Source organism: Tachyglossus aculeatus, chromosome X1 (genome assembly GCF_015852505.1).
Source record: "Tachyglossus aculeatus isolate mTacAcu1 chromosome X1, mTacAcu1.pri, whole genome shotgun sequence".
Classification (NCBI taxonomy): domain Eukaryota; kingdom Metazoa; phylum Chordata; class Mammalia; order Monotremata; family Tachyglossidae; genus Tachyglossus; species Tachyglossus aculeatus.
Genome location: NC_052101.1, coordinates 128,276,510 through 128,303,889, shown reverse-complemented (window position 1 = coordinate 128,303,889; position 27,380 = coordinate 128,276,510). Strand labels below are relative to the sequence as shown.

The 27,380-nt window shown below is 43.2% G+C and overlaps 1 protein-coding gene across 1 annotated transcript in view; it reads left to right on the top strand.

Annotated features, from left to right (window-relative positions):
• Positions 1-27,380, top strand: part of CDH8 (cadherin 8) — a 429,973-nt gene that overhangs the window by 126,514 nt on the left and 276,079 nt on the right. The window contains exon 3 of the mRNA XM_038740092.1: positions 4,776-5,070. Coding sequence (XP_038596020.1) covers positions 4,776-5,070 — 295 coding nt within the window. The remainder of the gene's footprint in view (positions 1-4,775; positions 5,071-27,380) is intronic.

The window sequence follows — 27,380 nt, the reverse complement described above, 5'->3', positions numbered from 1 at the left end:
GATATCAGTGCCTAGCATGGTTTCCTCATCTAACCAACCAACTGCAGCAATCATCATCATCATCATCATCAATCGTATTTATTGAGCGCTTACTATGTGCAGAGCACTGTACTAAGCGCTTGGGAAGTACAAATTGGCAACATATAGAGACAGTCCCTACCCAACAGTGGGCTCACAGTCTAAAAGGGGGAGACAGAGAACAAAACCAAACATACTAACAAAATAAAATAAATAGAATAGATATGTACAAATAAAATAAATAAATAGAGTAATAAATATGTACAAACATATATACATATATAGAGGTGCTGTGGGGAAGGGAAGGAGGTAAGATGGGGGGGATGGAGAGGGGGGACGAGGGGGGAGAGGAAGGAAGGGGCTCAGTCTGGGAAGGCCTCCTGGAGGAGGTGAGCTCTCAGCAGGGCCTTGAAGGGAGGAAGAGAGCTAGCTTGGCGGATGGGCAGAGTGAGGGCATTCCAGGCCCGGGGGATGACGTGGGCCGGGGGTCAATGGTGGGACAGGCGAGAACGAGGTACGGTGAGGAGATTAGCGGTGGAGGAGCGGAGGGTGCGGGGTGGGCTGTAGAAGGAGAGAAGGGAGGTGAGGTAGGAGGGGGCGAGGTGATGGAGAGCCTTGAAGCCCAGGGTGAGGAGTTTCTGCCTGATGCGCAGATTGATTGGTAGCCACTGGAGATTTTTGAGGAGGGGAGTAATATGCCCAGAGCGTTTCTGGACAAAGATAATCCGGGCAGCAGCATGAAGTATGGATTGAAGTGGAGAGAGACACGAGGATGGGAGATCAGAGAGAAGGCTGGTGCAGTAGTCCAGACGGGATAGGATGAGAGCTTGAATGAGCAGGGCAGCAGTATTGATGGAGAGGAAAGGGCGGATCTTGGCAATGTTGCGGAGCTAAGACCGGCAGGTTTTGGTGACGGCTTGGATGTGAGGGGTGAATGAGAGAGCGGAGTCGAGGATGACACCAAGGTTGCGGGCTTGTGAGACAGGAAGGATGGTAGTGCTGTCAACAGAGATGGGAAAGTCAGGGAGAGGACAAGGTTTGGGAGGGAAGACAAGGAGTTCAGTCTTCGACATGTTGAGCTTTAGGTGGCGGGCAGACATCCAGATGGAGATGTCCTGAAGGCAGGAGGAGATGCGAGCCTGGAGAGAGGGGGAGAGAGCAGGGGCAGAGATGTAGATCTGGGTGTCATCAGCGTAGAGATGATAGTTGAAGCCGTGGGAGTGAATGAGGTCACCAAGGGAGTGAGTGTAGATTGAGAACAGAAGGGGACCAAGCACTGAACCTTGGGGAACCCCCACAGTAAGAGGATGGGAGGGGGAGGAGGAGCTTGCAAAAGAGACTGAGAAAGAACGACCGGAGAGATAAGAGGAGAACCAGGAGAGGACCGGAGAGATAAGAGGAGAACCAGGAGAGGACGGAGTCAGTGAAGCCAAGGTCAGATAGCGTGTTGAGGAGAAGGGGGTGGTCCACAGTGTCAAAGGCAGCTGAGAGGTCGAGGAGGATTAGGATAGAGTATGAGCCATTGGATTTGGCAAGCAGGAGGTCATTGGTGACCTTTGAGAGGGCAGTTTCCGTGGAATGAAGGGGATTGAAGCCAGACTGGAGGGGGTCGAGGAGAGAGTTGTTGTTGAGGAATTCTAGGCAGCGCGTGTAGACAACTCGTTCAAGGAGTTTGGAAAGGAATGGTAGGAGGGATATGGGGCGATAACTAGAAGGTGAGGTGGGGTCAAGAGAGGGTTTTTTTGGGATGGGAGAGACATGGGCATGTTTGAAGGCAGAGGGGAAGGAACCAGTGGAGTGTGAGCGGTTGAAGATGGAAGTTAAGGAGGGGAGAAGGGATGGAACGAGAGATTTCATGAGATGAGAGGGAATGGGGTCAGAAGCACAGGTGGCCGGAATAGCACTTGAGAGGAGGGAGGAGAGCTCCTCTGAGGATACTGCTGGGAAGGATGGGAGAGTAGCAGAGAGTGTTGAGAGCCGGGGGTTGGAGAAGGAGGGGAAGAGACTTTGGGGAGGTCGGACCTGATGGATTTAATTTTGTTAATGAAGTAGGAGGCCAGATCGTTGGGGGTGAGGGAAGGAGGAGGGGGAAGAACCGGGGGCCATTTATGCCCTCTTCCAGCATCTTTTTGCATTAGTGCTATTTTATTTTAAAGCAAATAGTCCTTCTAACCCAACACCCTCTAACACTTACTTATACCCAACCTCTGTAGTGTGTGTGTGTGTGTGTGTGTGTGTGTATGTGTGTGTAGATACACGTACATGTACATAGATAAATATCTTCAATTGTACATTCTTTTTTCTGATTCCATCTTTTATGTTTGCGCTCCCCACTAGAATGTAAACTCCTAGTGGGCAGAGAACAGTAATTCTATTATTACAACACTGTTTACATAACAAATATATTTACATAATGTGAATGTATGATAATCCAATTCAAGTTATTTCATCCTTGGTACTTAGGTTCATTGCCATGCGATCTTGGGAGAATATAGTTTTGTGCTTTTATCACAGTTGTAATGTACTGTTTTGGTCTTTTTTTATTTGATATGATTTCCTATAAGAAGTTATACTTTGTTTAGGGCTCTTTTGTCTGCCACTTTGTTTTATGGAACCAATTAAGAGTGTTAACCGATGCCTAGCAGTATATTTGGGTTATAGGCTAATTAGCATTACACATAGAAGATGGGTCTCACATATTCAACTCTGTTGGTGTCCTCTTTAATCAAGCTATCTTTTGAAACATGAAGAGCATAGAATGAGCCTCCTCTAACCTCTCTCTCTGTTCAATCTCTATCTCCTCTCTCTCTCTCTCTCTCTCTCTCCCCCGCTTACCTCCAGAGAAAGCATGCTGTTCTTGCCCTGTGGATTTCTTTCTCTGTTAACATACATGTCTTCCTGTTCACATTTTCCTGCTGTTGTCTCAATCATCCTCATAAATGGCTTCACATAGGGTGCCAACAAGCTGTGCATGTGTGTTTCATAAAAAGGGACACTTCGACACTGGGTTTCATGAATTTCTGAGAGAATCGAGAGAACGTTGGTTGTTTCGAGCCCAAACTGCTTCTGGACCAGAAATCCATGTGTGTGTGTAAATCCATGTGTAATCCTACTTCTGGGAGTAGTCCCAAAAATTCAGTAGTGAGTGAGAGTCCTGTATTAGACCTAAACCTGATCACCCCTTGTTTATTATTACACTTGAGACTTATGTCACCATAAAGACATTCAGAAATCACTTATCTGTTCTATAGTTCTTTTTTGGGTTATTAATTTATTGTTAATGATAATAACAGTTTGTACTATACCATTTTGGTACTGTGAAAGCAGGATTTTCTGGGGAAATACTTGGGAAAATACATAGAGAAAAGGTTTGTGCTTTAAAAAAGAATATGGATGCCTGTGAGAGAGAAGGGGGCGTTCTCCTGTGTTCTAGAATGAGACATTTCAGGGCTTTATGTGTGTTCTGAGGAAAAAGTGGCCTTATTTGAGTCTTTGAATGTGATACTATTCAAGACCTAAATGAAATTTAAAAGCTATGGTTTCCTCATGCTCAGAAGAGTGAGAGGGGTGAAGGACTGTGGGGAAGTCGATAATTCAGATGAGTCTAAATGAGCAAGTAGGTCTAAACCCAGTCTGAATAGCTTGGCTGAAAGAGAGAGAGAGAGAGAGGGGTTGTCAGGGTATCTGAATCCTTTCCAGAACTGTTTCTGGGAAGGAAGAGTGCCTTCAACTTAGTGGGAATGGAAACCCTCTGTTGGTGTTATAGTATTTAAATGTGCTTTTTAATGAAAATGCTAATGGAGATGTTAAATATGTACATAAATCAAAATGATCTTAAATTAGGATTAATATCACATTAAATGAATTATAATCCTATATTCATTAAGAAAGTGGCATTTCAATGTTTGTTCATGTTAATAGATTTAATACAATAAGTGAAAGAGGTACATTTTAAGATTTAATAAATATTTGATTTAACCTGATACTTTTAGGGTTTTTGGGGGTTTTTTTTTTTAGTAGATCTTCATGTATGTGGATTTTTCTTTGGAGTTTTCTACTTTTTATGATCCTTTCTTCTCATTTATTGAAGCACTCAGTACAATTTACAATGACAAAGAAAAGCTTACTTAAAACAAAAAGATGCCAAAGGGCAGAGAGCATCTTTTGAATTCTGGACACATGGTTTCACTATTTTAGGCAGTGAATGGTTTGAGCCTTGAGGATAGAAAGCTTACAGCCATCTTCTAGTTAAATCTAGTTAAACTGGATTACATGCGGAACACCTTAGCCTTGTCTTCACACAAAAAACAAAGAAGACATTTCTACAACTTACACCCAGAATCAATTTTAGTCTCTCATTTTCTTCTGAAACATTAACCAACAAATAGAGAGGTTGAATTCAAGTTCAGGTTAATATTTGGAAGGCAATCACAAGCAATCTGTTTGCACTGAACAATAATGGAACTAAAGACTTTTATGTCTGAAGTGAAAGTACTGTTGGGGCAGGCTGGGGGTGCGGGGGGCGGTATTGCCTTTTTTAAATGGAGCATCTAATTAGGCCAATGATTGCAATCAATTGTGATTGGTTTGTACCCAGATGCACATGCTCCTTGACTAAGTGAACTGTGACAGGGCTCAGTGTAGCTTAGATTAAAGTGTGAAACCATAACTTGGGAAATGCATGACTAAATAGAAGCAGAGTGAAGCTTGGTTAATGCTTTATTCATCACTAATGAAATACTAATTTGTCATTTTAGCTCCACACAGATTTGGATCCAGGGAGCAAAAAAATCAAGTATATTCTGTCAGGAGATGGAGCGGGAACAATCTTTCAGATCAATGACATAACAGGAGATATTCATGCTATAAAGAGACTGGACCGCGAAGAAAAGGCTGAATACACCCTAACGGCTCAAGCAGTCGACTGGGAAACTAGCAAACCACTGGAACCCCCTTCAGAGTTCATTATTAAAGTGCAAGACATCAATGACAATGCACCCGAATTTCTTAATGGCCCTTATCACGCTACTGTTCCAGAGATGTCCGTTTTGGGTATGTATGCGACAAATGCAAAGAACTGTCTTATTTCAAATTTGCCTTTTCAAATTTTTTGGGGGGAGGGGAGGGAGGTGGTGAGGGCAAAGACAAATTCACTACAGACCCACTATAGTCTTCACCCTCAAATACAGAAGATGACACAAAGCTATACTAAAATGCCTTTCCTTCACAACACTTGAGAGTGTTATAATGAGGGTATTGTTACTGAGGTGGAGTTAAGATTTATTCCAACATTCCACACTAATCTTACCAATATTTATTTGCCACTTAATGATTTATTTGTGTAGATTGATTCCTAAGATGTAGCTTTTACACTTTGTAGAAAGCCTCTCATAAAAGAGTCTAACTAAAGATGCTAAATTGAGGGAATGGGCTTGTCAGCTTTTGACGAGACTCAAAAGAGGACTAGCCCACGTTCTTTCTCAGGTGACCAGATGCATCAAGGTGTGACCTATATGTTCCCTCAACTTCCCTTCCAACTGAGATCCTGCTGATTTTGAGGAAATCTATCCATGGACACTAGATTGATGTCTGTACCAAGCCTCAAATGAGGGCTGCTTGTGTCTTTGATAGGCAACGAAAAGTTTACATCCAAATAATAAGAGAAGTGGTACTTGTGGTATTTCTTAAGCACTTACTATGTACTGAGCATTGTACTAAGTGCTGGGGTAGATAAAGGTAATCAGGTCCCACATGGGGCTCACAGTCTAAGGAGGAAGGAGAACGAGTTTCAAATCCCTCATTTTGCCGATGAGGGAACCTGAGACATGGAGACGTTACGTGACCTGAGGTCACACAGCAGAAAAGCTCTGGAGCTGGGATTAGAACCCATGTCCTCTGACTCCCAGGCCTGGGTTCTTTCCACTAGGCAAAACTGTATCACTGAAGTGCAGTCAGCTCTCTTATAATGCATGCTGTCCCTCTACATTTTGGATCTAACTCTGCAGAGGGATTAGGGACATTCATTCAAGGAATGAGTGCTACCGTGCCATTTTTTATTTTTGGAGTATCTGGTCCATGACCTCCATGTTATAGAAGAACTGACTGTATCTTTGGGTCACTTTAGCTGAATAAACAATGACGCAATTTTAGCAGATATGGCTCACCTTACTAGGCAGGTACTGTGCCATCTGGGTTTATGTCATCAATCTTGGCATAGTGCAAACTATCACGACTACTGCAAGAACAACTCAAGTTCACATCCTGCCGTTGGTAAGACACAGCTTATTCTCTTCTAACCACCCGTGTCTGAATGGCAAAGGGCCAGGGAAGGGAAAGGAAGGAAGGGAAGGGAAAACTGACTGTGTTTTCATGAGCACAAGGTGCAAGAGATTCTCTCATGGTGGCAAACTCCCTGTCGACAGTATTATCTTCAAAATGAAGGACAACTCTACGTATGTCACCATTATCTTCAGTTTCACTTTAATCACATTTAATCATTCAGTTCATTGAGCCTGAGGACAGAGTTGGCTATATATCTCTGAGGGAGAACCGGATTTAGGGGAAAACAAGTACCTACATGGGCAACTGCGGCCATTTTGCCGATTGCTAAGTGACGCTGGGGAGTCGGTGGCTTTGGATGATGAGGTTACAAAACTTGGAGTCACGTGATCTTTTCCACTGGGGGCTCAACCTTCAGGTGGCCTGACAGTACTAAACTGTGGAAGGGAATGAGTGCGAGAGGGAGCACATTGACCTGGTGTGGGAGCCCATGTCTTGCATGGATTCTTGATGTCTTTAGACTGTGAGCCCACTGTTGGGTCGAGACTGTCTCTATATGTTGCCAACTTGTACTTCCCAAGTGCTTAGTACAGTGCTCTGCACACAGTAAGCGCTCAATAAATACGACTGATTGATTGATTCAGGGGAAGCTTCAGTCTTGAGGTGAGATTTGAAGGATCCAAGGAGCTAGCCTCATTAGACTGTGACAAACGGTTTAGAGTCAAGGAGCTGGGCTGAGAGAAAGGGATGGTAAGAACAAATCCACAGGTGTGAGAGGAAGAAGGAGTCAAGAGGGAAGCAAGTAATGGCAGAGGGCAAGAACTTAGGGCTAATAATAACTATGGCAATTGTTAGGTGTTTACTATATGCAAAACGATCCAATATAAGTGGACCACACACCGTTCCTGTCTCTCATGGGGCTCACAGGCTGAGGGAGGAAGAACAAGCATTTTATTCCCATTTTACAGATGAGGAAACTGAGAGGCAGATAGGTTAAGGAATTTAAATTAGGTTAGGGAAGCAGTGTGGCCTGTTGGAAAGAGCAAGAACTTGGGAATCAGGGGTTCTTAGCAAGTACTATTATTATTATTATTAGTAGTAGTAGTAGTAGTAGTATTATCATTATTATTTTAAATGACTTGTCCAAAATCATGCAGCAGGCAAGGGATGGAGTTGGGATTAGAACCCAGGTCTTCTGACTCCAAGGCTTGGGCTCTTTCCACTAGGCCTTGTTGCTTCTCCAGCAGCTTTACTAGAGAAAAGGGATGGTGGGACAAGAGAACAGATGTGGATGGGGAAAGGGGGATATGAGAGAAAGCCGAGAGAAACTAAGGCAGGAGTAAAAGTATTTGATCATGTCAGTCAGTCAATCATATGTATTGAGAGCTTAATGTGTGTAGAGCACTGTACTAAGCACTTGGGAGAGCACAATATAACAAACGCATTCCCTGCCCACAATGAGCTTACAGTCTAGAGGATGAGTTTATGAATAGGCTCAGACCCTCTTCTCCCCCTCGTCCCCCTCTCCATCCCCCCGTCTTACCTCTTTCCCTTCCCCACAGCACCTGTATATATGTATATATGTTTGTACATATTTATTACTCTATTTATTTTACTTGTACATATCTATTCTATTTATTTTATTTTGTTAATATGTTTGGTTTTGTTCTCTGTCTCCCCCTTCTAGACTGTGAGCCCACTGTTGGGTAGGGACTGTCTCTATATGTTGCCAACTTGTACTTCCCAAGCGCTTAGTACAGTGCTCTGCACACAGTAAGCACTCAATAAATACGATTGATTGATTGATTGATTGATTCAAGAAAATGGGGTCAGAAGGATTTCCCCAATTCATCTCTCTCTCTCACCGCCCAGCCCCCTCATTTACGTAGTCAATAATAATAATGATGATGATGATAATAATAATAATAATAATACTTGTGGTTTTTGTTAAACACTTACTATGTGCCCGGTTCTGGTGGAGATACTAAGTAATCAGATCAAACATTGTACTTGTCTCATCTGGGACTCACAGTCTAAGTATGGAGGGGAAACAGGTATTGAATCCCTGTTTTACAGTTGAAGAAAATGCAGCATAGAGAAGTGAAGTGATTTGCCCAAGATCAACCAGCAGGCAAATGGAGGAGGTGGGATTAGAACCCAGGTCCTCTAATTCCCAGCCTTGTGCTTTTTCCAGTTGGTCACTCTGCCTCACTAACTAGCAGTGTGGCTTAGTGGAAAAGAGTACGAGCTTTGGAGTCAGAGGTCATGGGTTCATATCCCGGCTCCACCAATGGTCAGCTGTGTGACTTTGGGCAAGTCACTTAACTTCTCTGTGCCTCCGTTACCTCATCTGTAAAATGGGGATGAAGACTGTGAGCCCCCTATGGGACAACCTGATCACCTTGTAACCTCCCCAGTGCTTAGAACAGTGCTTTGCACATAGTAAGCGCTTAATAAATGCCATCATTATTATTATTATTACTACTGGCTTATGTGAACTACTAATTTAACAATTACTCATCCACGTGTTCATCTGCCCATTCTTTCTTGCCTCCTATTAGTAAGTGATTTGGGGGCCTGACTTTCCTGTTAGATCGCAAACACCTTGAGGGCAGGGATTATGCCATCTAACTCTATTGCATTCTGCCAAGCACTTAGTACAGTACTCTGCACACAGTAAATATTGATCTATTGATCCTGACTTTGATTTCCAGAACACCTTTCTGGAGCTGGTGTTTCTGGCAATCTCATGCTCACCCACCAGATGACCTGTTTCTTCCTGCCTGGAAGAGGGGAGATTTAGGATTATCAATCAATCAATTCATTCATTCATTCATTCATTCATTCATTCATTCAATCATATTTATTGAGCGCGAACTGTGTGCAGAGCACTATACTAAGCACTTGGGAAGTACAAATCGGCAACATGTAGAGATGGTCCCTACCCAACAACAAGCTCACAGTCTAGAAGGGGGATATTTATGATATTTACTGAGTGCTTACTGTGTTCAGAGCACTATACTCAGCTCTTTGGAAGGTACAGAATTCTCCTTGTGGGCAGGGAATGTGACAACCAACTCCGTTGTATTCTCCCAAGTGCTTAGTACAGTGCTCTGCACACAGTAAGTCGTCAATACATACCATTGATTGACTCGAGTTGGTAGATAGAATCCCTGCCCACAAGTAGCTAGGAGTCTAAAGAGGATTAGAAGGATGTGATTGCATTTTCAGTTTTTCCTGCCTGAGAAACTATTTTTGCTGCATTTCTTTGATTTCTTAAGTAAGTATGTATTTGTGAAAAATACTGTGTTTGGGGCTGGGTGTTATAAATCCCAATGGCAAGGATGGCTTGGGTAGGGACTGTCTCTATATGTTGCCAATTTGTACTTCCCAAGCGCTTAGTACAGTGCTCTGCACATAGTAAGCGCTCAATAAATACGATTGATGATGATGATTTGTGTAACTGATATGAGGCATATGTAACATTGCACACATCCAATCAACATGATGAATAGGTTTCTACAGGAGTAGACCACTGTGAGGTTTAAGGCTATCACCAGCACTGCATAGGGTTTTGATGAAAGCCATAAAATATTATGCCTTAATATGGCATATTAAGGATTAATCCTCCTCATCTGCTGTAATTCTTTTAACAAATAGATGCCCTTTTTATTGAAATTATAACAATAATTTCCCCCTTCACTTCTGAAAATGTTTACAATCATGATCACATTCTGTTGCAAGCTTTCTATTTATCCAAAAGAATAAATGTTCTAATTCAGTCATGAATGTTTAATGGGGTGGGAAGTTAAGACCATGAGCAAATAATCAATCAATCAATCGTAATTACTGAGCACCTGCTGTGCACAGAACAATGAATGAAGAGTTTAGAAGAGTAGGCCAGAAGGAAAACACACATTACCTGCTCTCAAGGAGCATGGAAATGCCATACTGGGTGAGACCAAGGAGGAGCAGTGTGACCTATTGGCAAGAACACAAGACTGGGAGTCAGAGGACCTGAGTTCTAAACTTGGATCCACCCCTTGCCTGTCGTGTGACCTTCGGCATGTCACTTCACTTTTCTGGGCCTCAGTTTCCTCAGTTGTAAAATGGGGATTCAATTCCTGTTTTCCCTCACCTGTGGGCCTGGGACTGTCTGACTTGATGATCTTGAATCTACCCTAGTGTGCAGTACACTGCTTGACCCATAGTAAGTGCCTAACAAATATTACTAGTCCCATCATTCTCTTTAAGGTTATTCACCCAGCTAGTTATTCTATCTCAGGTGGCAGGATTGCCTCCTTGACATTTATTCTCCCGGTCCCTAAGTCATTTTCCCTTTACATCCCTGACTTTCCCCATAGCAGTTCCTTATAGACTTCTCAGCCATGAATTTGTCCCAACCCTTCTTGGAGCTATTGATTGGGTTGGGGTGAACAGCCCCTAACAATAATAAATTCCATGTGCCACCAAATTGTTGTAAGGTGGGGGTTGGAGCTTTCCTTTAGTCTGTTTTGATGCTACCCATCTTTCAGCTGCTGTGGATGCCCCCCTAATCTCAGTATTGAGAAATTTATGTTGCCAACTTGTACTTCCCAAGCGCTTAGTACAGTGCTCTGCACACAGTAAGCGCTCAATAAATGCGATTGATTGATTTAGTAAGCAATGATTCCATCTTCACCCTGTCCCCACTCACTTGTCATGATTTTGTCAACTTAATCTTCATGTTTCCAGACTGAAGAGTTCTAATTACAGTTTAATCTGTAATTAAGAACCCAACCTTTTTCACCAGAACTCTCCAAAGATCTCTAGATACACACTTATGCACACATCTCATAGAAGTGGCTCTTGTTTTTTGCTACCTATACTCATTTTCAAAGAGCACACGCATCCATGTTTATACCTCATGCGGCTTAATTCTTTCACTGCATATTAAGCATTTTTCTCTTCCCTTTGTTGGGGTTTCACTCCCTGACTCTCCTTTCTCGCCTTTGCTTCTTTCTTTGCTGCCTTAAACCTTCCAGGAATACCAGCTAATGCACAGAAATTTCATTGCATGGAAAGTCGAGAATAAATTCTAATTGTCAAATTGACCAATATTAAATTGAAATGAATATGATTTTCAGGAGCTGTCTGCCAGTTGACAGGCTGTCAAGACAATGTACACAAATGTATTTGCCTGAATAAGAGAGTTGAACTGTTTTAGAAATATCATATTAGAGAGCGAGGGAGACAGAATTCTTTTACACTCTAATGTGAAAGACAGAAATATGAGCTACGGAAAGTCTCATTTTACAGGAATTCGGTTCAAAGAGATGCTTGTGGTGCTTTTGGAATCAAATTGTTGACTCACAAGTGGCATGGGCAGAGCTAGGATTTGATTTAATGTTTACTTTATTTCCAGATTTAATATCGTGATTCCTTCCACACACCTCCAATGAAATTGGAGGTGCATGTCCGTGTGTGCACGCTTCTGTGTATACGCTCCCATCTTTTCAGTCTGAATGTCAGTTCCTTTTACCCAAACAGAGTTTTAAGACATTAAACTGCTTTTAATTATACAGAAACACAAGCGTTTAAATGCAGATCTGATTTGGGATGGTAGTTGGTTCCAAATGCTGGGCAAAACAAACCAGACAAACACGAAGATACGTCACAGGCTCACTGCAAATGGGGGAAAATTGCATCGAGTTAAATTTTGAGAGCTTTTAATCCATTGATAGTCTTCACAAAAGTCTCCGTGGGCCTGGTGAACATTTGCAAAATGACTGCCTATTTAGAGAACAGTTCATGATAGGGACCTTTGACCGGACGTGAGGAGAAGCAGCTGGTAAAGACAGACTCTATGGAAAAGAGGTGGCATATGGAGAATGCTTGATCATGCATATCTCTATCGTTGAATAACGGGACCAGAATTTGCCTGTCGTCTTGTGCTGAAATGTGACATTTTCTCAGAAGTGCCTGACTCCGCCACTTCTCAGTTGTGTGACCTCGGGCAAGTCACTTAACTTCCTTGCACCTCAGCTACCTCATCTGTAAAATGGGGATTAAGACTGTGAGCCGAATGTGCTGTCACATGTCTTTAGGACTCTGCAGGCCATCACTTGGCCACATGATTCAGACTGATTCTGCTCAAATATGAGCATTTTTCCAGGAGGGCCCATGACTCTCCCACTCTGTCAGCAGAGTCATTGCATCCCTCCTCCCACTTTCCTGGGAACTCAAGTGCAACTTCTGAGCCATGGAAAGATTTTGGTCATTCATGAAACGAAGTTAAGAGGACAGGTGTGAAACAGATGAGCAGGTAATTGGCTTGATGGGTAAAACACAAAAGGGGGCATTTGACCTCAAACATATTTTCCTTTTGCCTGTGAGGCTTTGGGTGAGTCATTGCCTTAGGAATCTATCCCATTCCCTTCTGCACCCTTGCATTTGGATTTAAATGTTACTGTTCATTGTTGTATTGTACTCTCCCATGCACTTAGTACAGTGCTCTGCTCTCAGTATGAACCCAGTAAATGTAATTGAATGAATTAATTTGCACCCTTTATTCACCACTCCCTCAGCCTCACAGTACTTATATACATATCTGTAATTTATTTATATTAACTTCTGTCTCCCCCTCTAATGATAATAATAATAATGATGGCATTTATTAAGCGCTTACTATGTGCAAAGCACTGTTCTAAGCTCTGGGGAGGTTAAAAGGTGATCAGGTTGCCCCACAGGGGGCTCACAGTCTTAATCCCCATTTTCCAGATGAGGTAACTGAGGCCCAGAGAAGTTAAGTTAAGTTTAAGTTTAACTTAAAGTTAAACTTTAAGTTTAACTTAAAAAGTTAACTTTTTAAGTTAACTTTTTAACTTAAAAATTAAAGTTAACTTTTAAAGTTAACTTTAAAAGTTAAAAAGTTAAAAAAAGTTAAAAAGTTAACTTTAAAAGTTAAAAAGTTAACTTTAACTTTTAAAGTTAACTTTTAACTTAAAGTTAAAGTTAACTTTAAGTTAACTTTTTAACTTAAAAAGTTAAGCTTTTAGACTGTGAGCCCACTGTTGGGTAGGGACTGTCTCTATGTGTTGCCAATTTGTACTTCCCAAGCGCTTAGTACAGTGCTCTGCACATAGTAAGCGCTCAATAAATATGATTGATTGATTGATTGATTGATTAAGTGACTTGCCCAAAGTCACACAGCTGACAGTTGGTGAAGCTGGGATTTGAGCCCATGACCTCTGACTCCAAAGCCCGTGCTCTTCCCACTGAGCCATGCTGCTTCTCAAGACTCTAAGCTAATTGTGGGCAGGGAGCATGTCTACCAATTCTATTATAGTGTACTCTCCCAAGTACTGTGATCTCCAAACAGTAAACACTCAATAAATATGATTGATGGGTTGCTTGTTTGATTGTATAGATGGGGCCAGCCTTAAAAGTCATTAGGTACAAATTATTTAAATTTATATGAATTGATATTAATATCTCTCTCCCCCTTTAGACTGTAAGCTTGTTGTGGGCAGGGAATATGTCTACCATCTCTGTTGAATCGTACCCTCCCCAGCGCTTAGTACAGTGGTCTGCACACAGTAAGCACTCAAAAAATACCATTGATGATGGTGATGATTATTATTATTGTAGTATTTGTTAAGCGCTTACTAGCGCTCACAGTGTTAATCCTCATTTTACAGATGAGAAAACTGAGGCACAGAATATAAGTGTCTTGCCAAAGGTCACACAACAGACAAGTGGCAGAATGGGGATTAGAACCCAGGGCCTTCTGTCTCTCAGCCCATGCTCTATCCTGTAGGCCACCCTGCTTCTCTAGCATACTATTTTACTAAAATTTCTGCCTACAGAGGAATGTGAGAATTAATGGCATAGTAATAAAAATTAATTATACCAATACTTGTGGGAGTTAAGTACTTACTAAGTGCCTCACATTGTGCTAAGTGAAAGGGTAGATTACATACAACCATATTGATGCAGGAGATGGGCAGCCTAATGGAGGGGGAGAATAACAATAATAATGGCACTTATGGCGCTATGTGCAAAGCACTATTCTAAGTGCTGGGGAGGTTACAAGGTGATCAGGTTGTCCCACGGGGGGCTCAGAGTCATAATCCCCATTTTACAGATGAGGTAACTGAGGCCCAGAGAAGTTAAGTGACTTGTCCAAAGTCACACAGCTGACAATTGACGGGGCCAGGGTTTGAACCCGTGACCTCTAACTCCAAAGCCCATGCTCCTGCCACTGAGCCACACTGCTCAGGTATTTAACCCCATATTACAGATGAGGAAACTGAGAGACAGGGAAGTCAAAGTGACTTGTCCACAGCCACAAAGCAGGCAAGTGGTAGAGCCAGTATTTCACACAGCGCAGCACTTAGCACAGAAGCTAGCACAATGCCCTGCCCACAGAAGGCTGCTGACTGTTTGATTAACTGACTTATTTTACATGGAGCAAAGTCTACAATAGAAATCTGTTTTGTTCCAAGTCATTTAACTCTTTGGCCAAACACTTTCTTGTAATAGTGTGATCAAATGATCCTAATTACTGTTCCTACAGCTTTTTTCAGAAAGAAATCATATGCTATAACTTTTTCACTGTCAGAGAATTTCTTCATCTTAATTTAGATGTTCTCAGGGCAGGTGTCAAAGAGAGATGTAAATGGAAGGGATGGAGCATGGAGGGAGAGGAGATCTCTCTTTGCACTCACTTTGAGCATATATTTTGATTTGTTTAAAATAAAATTGAAATTCTCAGGGAAAACGTGGGCAGGAAGTCATGTGAGTTGAAATGAACATTTTCAGAAAAATCAGCTGACTGCATGCTGCTGTCTCTGATTTCAATGCTGAGAACATCTGTGGTTCAAAAATCCTTGAATAGGGTGTGCTTGATAGGAACCTCTTCTGCTAGAAGAAGATAGTATCTTAAGGAAGCACAGTAGCATATCAATAGCATCAAGTGCCGTCAATAGCATCACTGTTGATGGCACTTCCATCCTTCCCATCTCACAAGCCCGCAACCTTGGTGTCATCCTCAATCAGTCAATCCTCGACTCCGCTCTGTCGTTTACCCCTCACATCCAATCCATCACCAAAACCTGCTGGTCTCACCTCTGCAACATTGTCAAGATCTGCCTTTCCTCTCCATCCAAACCGCTACCCTGCTCATTCAATCATTCATCCTATCCCGACTGGATTACTGCATCAGTCTCCTCTCTGATCTCCCATCCTCCTGTCTCTCCCCACTTCAATCCATACTTCACGCCACTGCCCGGATTGTCTTTGTGCAGAAATGCTCTGGGCATGTTACTCCCCTCCTCAAAAATCTCCAGTGGCTACCAATCAACCTACGCATCAGGCAAAAACACCTCACCCTTGGCTTGAAGGCTCTCCATCACCTCGCCCCCTCCTACCTCACCTCCCTTCTCTCTCCTTCTACAGCCCAGCCCGCACCCTCCGCTCCTCTGCCGCTAATCTCCTCACTGTGCCTCGTTCTCGCCTGTCCCACCGTTGACCCCCAGCCCACGTCCTTCCCCTGGCCCAGAATGCCCTCCCTCCGCACATCCACCAAGCTAGCTCTTCCTCCCTTCAAAGCCCTACTGAGAGCTCACCTCCTCCAGGAGGCCTTCCCAGACTGAGCCCCCTCCTTCCTCTCCCCCTCCTTACTCCTCCTCCCCCTCCCCATCCCCCCGCCTTACCTCCTTCCCCTCCCCACAGCACCTGTATATGCGTATATATGTTTGTACGTATTTATTACTCTATTTATTTTATTTGTACATATTTATTCTATTTATTTTATTTTGTTAATATGTTTTGTTTTGTTGTCTCTCTCCCCCTTCTAGACTATGAGCCCACTGTTGGGTAGGGACCGTCTCTAGATGTTGCCAACTTGTACTTCCCCAGTGCTTAGTACAGTGCTCTGCACACAGTAAGCGCTCAATAAATATGATTGAATGAATTGAATGAATGAAAGTGCATGCTTCCAGTGTGTGAGGCACTGGGCACTAAGCACTGGAGAAAAGGAAAGCGTATTTGGTTCAGATCCAGTTCCTGGCCCTCAGGACACTCACCATCTAAATGGAACCCCAAAGTATTAGGTTCTGAGAACACCAGAGATACTCCTCTAGACTGTAAGCTCATTGTGCGCAAGGAATGAACCTATTAATTGTTACATTGTACTCTCCGAGGACTTATTAAACTGCTCGGCAAACAGTAAGCAATCAGTAAATATGATTGAATGAATCAATCAATCAAATGGAAAAAGCACAGCACTGGGAGTCGGGAGACCCACATTCTAGTTTTGCCTCTGCCACTTACCTGCTGTATGACCTGGAGCAACTCACTTACCTTCCCTGTGCCTCAGTTTTCTCAACTCTAAAATGGGAGAAGTTACCTGCTCTCCCTCCTTCTTAGGCTGTAAACCCTGGGTGGGACAGGGAATATGTCTAACCTGACATTTTGTTGAGCTAACCTCTCTGGGCATCAGTTTCCTCATCTTTAAAATGGGGATTGAATAACAATAATAATGATGGCATTTGTTAAGCGCGTACTGTGTGCAAAGCACTAGTCTAAGCACTGGAGGGGATACGATAATAATATAATAATAATGATGGCATTTATTAAGAACTTACTATGTGCAAAGCACTGTTCTAAGCACTGGGGAGGATACAAGGTGATCAGGTTGTCCCATGGGGGGCTCACAGTCTTCATCCCCATTTTACAGATGTGGGAACTGAGGCACAGAGAAGTGAAGTGACTTGCCCAAAGTTACACAGCTGACAAGTGGCAGAGACAGGATTTGAACCCATGACCTCTGACTCCAAAGCCCGGGCCCTTTCCACTGAGCCACGCTGCTTCTCTTAATCAGGTTATCCCACGTGGGGCTCACAGTCTTAATCTCCATTTTACAGATGAGGTAACTGAGGCCCAGAGAAGTTAAGTGACTTGCCCAAAATCACACAGCTGACAAGTGGCAGAACTGGGATTAGAACCCATGACCTCTGACTCCCAAGCCCGTGCTCTTTCCACTGAGCCACACTGCCTCTCCTCCATTTGACTGTCCAATATGATTGTATTTACCAAATAGTAAGAACATAACAAGTACTACTATTATTCTTATTATATGTAATGGGTACTACTGTTATTCTTATTATTATTTGTAATAGGTCATGAGGTGATTCTTAACTTGAATTGACAGTTAGACCCACGTGGGACAACCTGATTACCTTGTATCTACCCCAGTGCTTAGAACAGTGCTTGGCACATAGTAAGGGCTTTGCAAATACCATTGTTATTATTATAGAGAAGCAGCATGGCATAGTGGAAAGAGCACAGGCTTGGGAGTCAGAGGTCATGGGTTCTAATCCCAGATCTGCCACTGACCAGCTGTGTGACTTGGGGCAAGTCACTTGACTTCTCTGTTCCTCAGTTACCTCATCTGTAAAATGGGGACTAAGACTGTGAGCTCCATGTGGGACAACCTGATTATCTTGTATCTGCCCTATTGCTTAGAAGAGTGCTTGGCACGTCGTAAGCATTTAATAAATACCATCATTATTATTAGTAATAGTAATGGTATTAGAGAAGCAGCATGGCCTAGTGGGTAAAACATGGGACTGGGACTCATAGGGACCTGGGTTCTAATCCTAGCTCCTCCACTTGTCTGCTCTGTGACCTTGGGCACGTCAGTTCACTTCTCTGGGCCTCACCTCCCTCATCTGTAAACTGAAGATTTGTGGGATAGGAACTGTGTCTAACAGGATTACCTTGTATCTACCCCATACCATATTCATTGTTGTATTTATTGAGAGCTAGCTGTGTGCAGAGCACTGTACTAAGCCCCTGAAAAGCACAATTCAGCAACAAATAGAGACAATCCCTGCCTACACATTATTAGAGAAGTAGCGTGTCCAAGTGAGTAGAGTATGGAACTGGGAGTCCGAAGGATCTGGGTTCTAATCCCAGCTCTGCCACTTGTCTGTGTGACCTTGGGCAAGTCACTTGACTTCTGTGCCTCAGTTACCTCACCTGTAAAAGGGGGATTAAGACTGTGAACCCCATGTGGGACATGGACAGTGTCCAACCTAATTAGCTTGTATCTATCTCAGCACATAGTAAGTGCTTAAAAAATACCATTTTTTTTTAAAGTGTCCACTGGGTGCAATGCAGCATTCTAGGTGCTTGGGAGAGTCTGCTGATTTATCCTGGGACCCAAAGTGATCTTCTATGAAAGTTGTGAGGGTCTGACTCTCTTTGAGGTTCATAGTCAGAAGAGACCCAAGAGATAGAAGTTTCTGGCAGGGAACGTGTGCTCCAACTCTGTTATATTGTGCTCTACCAAGTGCTTAGTTCAGTGCTCTACACACAGTAAGCCCTCAATAAATAAATATGAGCCGGGGCTGGCACACCTAGCTATCAATCAATGGTCTCTCCTGAGCTGTACTGTATTGAACTAAATCCTCTCGGTCCCATCTTCACAACATCACTAAAATCCTCCCTTTTCTCTCCATCCAAACTGCTACCATCTTAAAGAAATCACTCATCCTATCCTGCCTGGATTATTGCATCAGCCTCCTTGCTGACCTCCCAGCCTCCTGCCTCTACCCGCTCCAGTCCATACTTCATTCAATCATATTTATTGAGTGCTTACTGTGTGCAGAGCACTGTACTAAGCGCTTGGGAAAGTACAATACAGCAATAAAGAGAGACAATCCCTGCCCACAATGAGCTTACAGTCTAGAGGAGTGCACTCTGCTTCCCGGATCATTTTTCTACAAAAAACGTTCAGGACATGTCACCACACTCCTCAAACTACTCCAGTGGTTGCCCATCCACCTCCACATCAAACAAAAACTCCTCACCATTGGCTTTAAAGCAGTCCATCACCTTGCCCCCTCCTACCTCACCTCGCTACTCTCTTACTACAACCCAGCCCACACATTGTGCTCCTCTAATGCTAATGTTCTCACTGTGCCTCTCTCTAGCCTATCTCACCACTGACCCCTAGCCCATGTCCTGCCTCTGGCCTGGAATGCCCTATCTCCTCAAACCTGACAGACGATTACTCTCCCCAGCTTCAAAGCTTTATTAAAGGCCTATCTCCTACAGGAGTCCTTCCCTAAGCCCCCCTTTCCTCTTCTCCCACTCCCTTCTGCGTTGCATAAATGACATGAATTATTTTTCACCTTTGTGCTTAGGATTTGCTTCCATTGCTTCTTAATTTTCTTTTTTCAATCCTCTTATGGGCTGGGATTTATGCTTGGCTCAGTTTTCTCCTTCTAAACTTACTGCTCATTTGTGAATTTGTAACTTTTTTCTAATTAATGTGTGTATTATTTAAGCCAGAATTATTTAGGTATTGGAAAATTTGATAGAGGGTTATGTATGAAATAGCATAATTGTACTTCCCAAGCACTTAGTACAGTGCTCTGCACACAGTAAGCGCTCAATAAATATGATTGAATGAAATGAATGAATGCCCTGACTTGCCCCCTTTGTTCTTCCCCCCTCCCAGCCCCACAACACTTATGAACATATCTGTAATTTATATCATTGTCTGTCTCCCCACCCCCCAGACTGTAAGCTCATTGTGGACAGGGAATGTGCCCGTTTATTGTTGTATTGTACTCTCCCAAGCACTTAGTACAGTGCTCTCCACACAGTAAGCACTCTATGAATACGTTTGCATGAATGAACTCAACGCACTCGCTCCCCTGTCCTTTCATCAAACTCATACCACTCACCCACTACCCTGGATTATTACCTCCACAGTCTGCTTCCTTCACTCCCGTGCATGAGTCACAGAGTGCTGCCAGCAGAAATCTAGATATCAGGCCCACCTCGTCCACCTCAAGTTCATCCTTGCATGCTTTATCTCCATCCTTATTGACCTCCAAGCCCATTTCCCTTGCCAATTGTTACAGATGTTTAACTCCCTCCTCAAGCTCCCTGTCCCCTGGCCTCTCCCATCCCTTGCCCCTAATGACTTGGCGACCTACTTCACCGACACTGTCCTCTCTTGGTTCTCCCCCTGTCTCCCTGACTGCTCCTTTGCAGTATCTTTTGCAGTGTCTTCCTCTGCCTCTCACTCTCTGACAGTGGGAGTCCCTCATGGCTTAGTTCTGTGTCCCATTCTATTCTCCATCTATACCCACTACCATCTTAGAGTGGATGATTCCCAAATCTCCATCTCCAGCCCTGATCTCTCTCCTCCTCTGCAGTCTCACATTTCCTTCTGCCTGCAGGGCATCTCTACTTGGATTGTTATCTCAAACAGAACCTGTCCCAAACAGAACTCCTCATCCTCTCAGCCAAATCCTGTCCTCCCCCTGTCTTTCACCATAGGCAACACCACTATCTTCCCTATTTCACAAGCCTTTAACCTTGGCATTGTCTTAGACTCATCTCTCTCATATAATCCACATATTCAATCTGTCACCAAATCCTGTCTGTTGGACCTTCACGACATTGCTAAAATCCAGCCCTTCCTCTCCATCCAAACTGCAAATATATTAAAGCAGTGTGGCTTAGTGGAAAGAACATGGGCTTGGGAGTCAGAGGTTGTGGGTTCTAATCCTGGCTCTGCCACTTGTCTGCTGTGTGACCTTGGGCAAGTCACTTGAATCTCCACTTTGTAGATGAGGGAAATGAGGCACAGAGAAGTTAAGTGATTTGCCCAAGGTCAAACAGCAGATAAGTGGCAGAGGCGGGATTAGGACCTAGGCTTTTCTGACTCCCAGGCCCATGCTCTATCAACTAGTCCAGGCTGCTTCTCCACTAACCAAATTCTTCTCATTTCTCAGCTCCCCAGTGAAAACCTCCTGTCTGGACTTCCTGCCTTCAAATGATCTTCTCCTGTCAATCACTTCACAATAACTGGCTTCCAAACCCTCTTCTACAGTTAGATTCTCTCCTGGCTCTCTCTTCCCACCCTTATTACCAGTCAGATCCTTGCTCTTTTTTTGCCCACCAAACTCTCCTCTCCTCTGCCACCTCCTTGGACTCTGTCCTTATTACCTTACCAGCTGTGTGTTTTACCTCTTGGCCTCCTTTAATGAGGGTGTTTGAAGCATAAGGAAAATTCTTTGTGTTCAAGTCCATACAGCCATTTGTAAGTTTTGGGGAAAGTAGGAATGAAGGAAAAGCTTAATAAATGAATGAAAGAGCAAATATCCTAGACAAGACTTGCATACGGAGAACACGTCATGTGTGTAGACACCCACTCTCCTACCCTCCCATATTGATAGTGGGATAGTTGGATAGTTGATAGGTAAATCATTTCACTTCTCTGTAACATAGGGATCAAGACCGAGAGCCCCATATGGGACAGGGACTGTGTCCAATCAGATTTGCTTGTATCCACCCCAGTGCTTAGTGTAGTGCCTGTCACACAGTAAACCCTTAACAAATACCACAGCAAATACAACAGTGCTGAATATGCACCAAGAACTGTATATTCTGCTGCCAAATACCAATGTTGCTCTCCTAGATTTTCTATTTCTTTGCTTCCCCTCGTCTTCTCCACTTCTTGAAGAGAGGAAGTATCATGGTTCTTCATCTAGAGTAACGCCTTCCAACTTTGTCTGCCCTCTGGGGAAACTGAACCTCTCCCAGTCTTCCTTGGGACAGTTTCCCTGTTTACCGGGAATAGAAAATCCAGGAGAGCAACAATGGTATTTGTCAGCAGTTAAATAAGAATTCAACCTGCAATATCTCTCCATCTTAACAGAGATCTTTAGACCCTGGTATTTATTGCTTTTTGTCGTGTGCCTTTGTCAAAGGGCAAAATTCAGCCCTTACCATGTCTTTATCGCCTCTTTGCTCACCTTGATGGAATCATCTGAATAATGATAATTGCCCCATGATGGTTTTCAGTATCATTACTGTATAATTACGGTTGCTGTTGCCATTAGCTGGCAATGAAATAATATCAAGCAATTCCCATGCATTTCTGTATAAAGCAAGTTATAATGTCAAAGTGAAATCAAACCAGAATTGCCAGTGTAAATCTCTGTAGGCACAGTTTCAGTGTCACACAACTAAAACAAACAATGTCAGGGTAATGGTTATTACCATTAGATTAAAGTCAAGAGCAGGGCATAAGATGGATATTGTGGAATCTAGAATTATGTCAGATACTTCTAAAACCAAGGGCAAACCCAGTCCTCAGTTGAGCATCATCAAGATCATCATCATCATTATTTATTGAGTGTGAAGCCCTGTACTCATCATTTGGGAGAGTGTGCCAGAAACCAAGCACACGCTCACTGACCTCTAGATGTCCAATGAGGTTGGGGGGAGGGGGGGGGAGGAGGGGAGAGAGAGAGAGAGCACTTTCCAACAATGGGAGCAGGAAGAAGGACAAGGATATTACCAAAAGTCTTGTCTTATGCTGCCGAATTGTTTCCGACACATAGTGACACCACGGACACATCTCTCCCAGAATGCCCCGCTCTTCATCTGCAATCATTCTGGTAGTGTATCCCTAGAGTTTTCTTGGTAAAAGTACAGAAGTAGTTTACCATTGCCTCCTTCCACGCAGTAAACCTGAGTCCCTGCCCTTGACTCTCTCCCATGTTGCTGCTGCCCAGCACAGGTGAGTTTTGACTTGCAGCAGATTGCCTTCCACTCGCTATCCACTGGCCAAGCAAGGAATGGAATGGGTAGGCCTCTGCTTGACTCTCCCTCCCATAGAAGAGATGAGTAGAGTACTGGAAACTCTTGAGGTGTGACCCTGAGAGGGGATTACTAAAAGTAGAACAGCTATATGAGGGTAAAATGACAGAATACATGATGGAATAGACAAATTGCATATAAAACATACATAGGTCTGTAAGCACTGAGGTTTGGAAGTAGTTAACCCATTGAATGAATCACATGAATGCCAAGGGTGGTGGTGTTGCCACTTTGGTGCTGTAAATTCTTCAGGGAAGGCTTCCTGGAGAAGGAGGTGGCTGTCGGCCATCTATTACAACACTTGCCTTTCTGAAGATGTTTATTTCTGCCTAAAGTACAGCGATCTCAGTGGGAATATGTCTGTCACTCCCTCTAGACTGTAAGCTCACTGTGGGCAGTGAATGGGTCTTTTATTATTATATTGAACTCTCTGCACACAGTAGGTGCTCAATAAATACAATTGACTGACTGGCTGACCGGAAGTTTGTTTGCAATCATAGTAGTCCTGTGATAGCACTATCTAAACAGGCTAGTAGTAGTAGTAAGCATTGAATGTCCATTTGTACTACATATGCGGGAAGTCCAAAGCAAAGAAGGGGCCTGTTCCTGTCATTCATTCAACCTTATTTATTGAGTGCTTACTGTGTGCAGAGCACTGTACTAAGTGCTTAGCACTGTACTAAGATTGATGAGATTGAGGCACAGCGAGTAGGTTGGATTTAGAGGAATGAAGTATGAGGGCTGGGTTGTATTGGGAGAAGAGTGAGGTTAGGTAAGAGTGGGGCTGCTGATTGAGTGCCTTAAATATGATTGTGAGGGATTTCTGTTGGATGTGGAGAGGGATGGGTAGCCATTGGAGGCTTTGAGGAGTGTAGAGATGTGCACAGGATGATTCTATAGAAAAATGATCCAGGCAGCTGAGGGACTAAGCCCCCTCCTTCCTCTCCCCCTCCTCCCCTTCCCCATCCCCCCGCCTTACCTCCTTCTCCTCCCCACAGCACCTGTATATATGTATATATGTTTGTACATATTTATTACTCTATTTTACTTGTACATATTTATTCTATTTATTTTATTTTGTTAATATGTTTTGTTTTGTTGTCTGTCTCCCCCTTCTAGACTGTGAGCCCGCTGTTGGGTAGGGACCGTCTCTATATGTTGCCAACTTGTACTTCCCAAGCACTTAGTACAGTGCTCTGCACACAGTAATCGCTCAATAAATACGATTGAATGAATGAATGAAGAGGGAAGAGACAAAGATTAGGGAGGTTAGGTTAGGGAGAAGTGCGAGAAGCAGTGTGGCCTAGTGAAAGAAAGCCAGGCTTGGGAGTCAGAGGATCTGAGTTCTAATCCCAGCTCTTCCACTTGTCTGCTGTGTGACCTTGGGCAAGTCACTTCACTTCTGTGCCTCAGTAACCTTATCTGTCAACTGGGGACTTAAGACTGTGAGCCCCGAGTGGGCTCACAACATAATATGCCTGTACCCACCCCAGTGCTTAGTACAGTGCCTGGCACAGAGTAAATGCTTAACAAATACCGCAATCATTATTGTCATTATTACTTAACCTCTCTATGCTTCAATTCCCTCAACTGTAAAATGGGGATTACAATTGTGAATTCCTTGAGGGTCAGGCAAAATCTTCTAGACCCCAGAGTTCCAGGACCCTGCAACTGATTCATTTTCTTCTTCCCCAGTCGTATTCCCTCAACTATCACCTCGACACTTTGGCACTCATAGCCACCCAGAGCACATTTGCAGATGTCAATTTATGTTCTCTCCTGTTCAACTACATTTTTAGTCACCTATCCATCATTCCATATTCTCTGCTCCTAGTTGTAAACAGCTGTGGGTCTGTCCCCCACGTTAGGCTGTAAGTTTGTTGAGAGCAGGGATGGCTTCTGTTTTGCCCTCCTAAACATTTAGTACGATGTTCTGCAAACAGGTGTTCCATAAATACTACTGATCCACCATGTCTTCTTCTCAAGGGAAGGCCAGCTATATCTAACATTGCAATAGATATGCAATGGGGCTTAAATCCCCATTCTACTTACTTTTTCTTTCAACCCTTTCCCACTGAATGGCTGATTTCCCCCCTCCGCTTTCATCTGAACGGAGGGAAATGTGAACATGGCCCCAACCTACCTCCCTGTTCTTGGAATCAGGCCATCATTCTAAACACTGTCCCATCAGGTCATGAATAAATTCTGCCTCTTAACCTTTGATGTGACTGCAATCCAGGACTGACAGCTGGAAGGGGAGAGTGTCATCGTTTTACCAGTTTGTCTGCATTTCGCCTTTTTAACGGACTTAAAGGCAACCCACGAGCCAATGTAAAAAGACATTCTTTGCTTTTCCGTGCTATTGTGCTTGCGTCTAAATCAGTTACATTCATCGGCAGCGTTACAATCTCTTTGAAAGACCTCTCGGTTTTGCTGTCAGTTTTTGATTTCCGATATCCACTTCTCTCGCGCCTATTTAAGGCAACTCCACCCTCTAGTGTTTTTCATTCCCACCCTGACACCCTTCTGAAGAAAGCCGCCTTCTCCTTCTTGATTTTTTGATTTTTGCTCAGGAGAGGTCAGGGCCCTGTTGAAATCGGTCTTTCTTTACACAAACGGAACAATTCAAAAGTCTCCAGGTCTGGCAGAGAGACTCATTTGCGGGGGATTTAAGCAGCGAAGTGTGAGATGCTCTGTATGAGGAGTAATGTGTGAGAGTGGGATGACTCTATTCATCTCCTCCCAGTGGAAAAGGGCCAACTTCCAGGCTCTCAGGAAAATGGCTTTTGTTAAAAATCATTCAGCATTTGGTATGCAGTGGCGAAAACCTTGATTCAATACATGTGTGGCTGACCTTTCAACAAGCTGTTGTGCATATGTACAAATATACTTGTATCCTTTATAGTGTATGTATATGTCATATGTGTATAATCCATATATACAGACATTAAATGGAATACATGTATTTATATGAGCAAGTCCAGATTGCATTTTAGCAGAAGCAGCGTGGCTCAGTGGAAAGAGCACGGGCTTGGGAGTCAGAGGTTATGGGTTTGAATCCCATTCCGCCACTTGTCAGCTGTGTGACTTTGGGCAAGTCACTTCACTTCTCTGTGCTTCAGTTCCCTCATCTGGAAAATGGGGATTAAGACTGTGAGCCCCACGCGGGACAACCTGATCACCTTGTATCCTCCCCAGCACTTAGAATAGTGCTTTGCACATAGTAAGTGCTTAACAAATGCTATCATTATTATTATTACTATTATTATTATCAATAAGATGGAATCACTCAGATTATCCATTTCAGTATTCTACCCATCACCACTTTTAGATATTGGACAAAGGTTTTCATGATTTGGCAACCATTTCCTTGAACTGGAGAATCTTTTTTCAATTCCTAGAGGGAAACATGATTTTACACCTAACTGAAACACACACACACACACACACACACACACACACACACACACACACACACAAACACACACATATGTGTTCCATTTTTCCCTGTTCAAGCTGGAGATGATAACACCAAATAAATACTGTCTAGGTTAGATGGCAAATTTTCTTTTCCTCCAGAAATGATATGTAGATTCTGCAAACCTTGAGCTGAATCACTGTAATCTCTGTCGCTCCATATTTCGTCCTGAGGGAATTCTCTTCCCTATTCATGCAAACCTATAGACATATGTTGTTACAGGGAAATAGTCATAGGTCCACATTGTCATCTATTTTATCTCATTTTCTAGAATGTCTTCGTATTTTCTATTATGAAAGTCACAAGAATGAGAATCCTTTTGCTAAAGGGTTGTATCAATCAGGAAGTGTTCTTTATTGAGCTCATATTATGTGGAGTGCAATGTACTATGTGTTTGGATAGTACAATTGAGTTAGTAGATGTGATCCTTGACTTTAAGGGGTTTCAGGTCTACTGTGTGCAGAAAACTGTGCTGAGCACTTGGGAAAGTACACTAGAATTAGTGGATATGATCCCTACCCTCAAGGAGCTTGCAGCATACTGTGTGCAGAGCACTATACTAAGCGCTTGGGAGAGGACAATAGAATGATAGAGTTAGAGTATAGGATAATTAAAGACAGAGTTGGGGGGATGTCTGGAAAACTCTAAATAGATTCAGTCATTCACCAACTCTCTTCCTTACTGGCATTATCTTATTGGTCTTCAAGACTGAAGTGCTCTGCATACAGTAAGCGCTGAATAAATGCCATTGATTGCTTGATGGAAGATGCTGACATCTCTATACTCTCTCCACAAAATGTTTTGATTTTTGGCCACTCAACTTGTAAATATTTTTATGTTTGTCTTCCCTTTTAGACTGGATGCTCCTTGTGGACATGGAATGTGTCCCTTCTTTTTATTCCCCAGCTGCACCAAGTGGGTGCTCATTAAATAC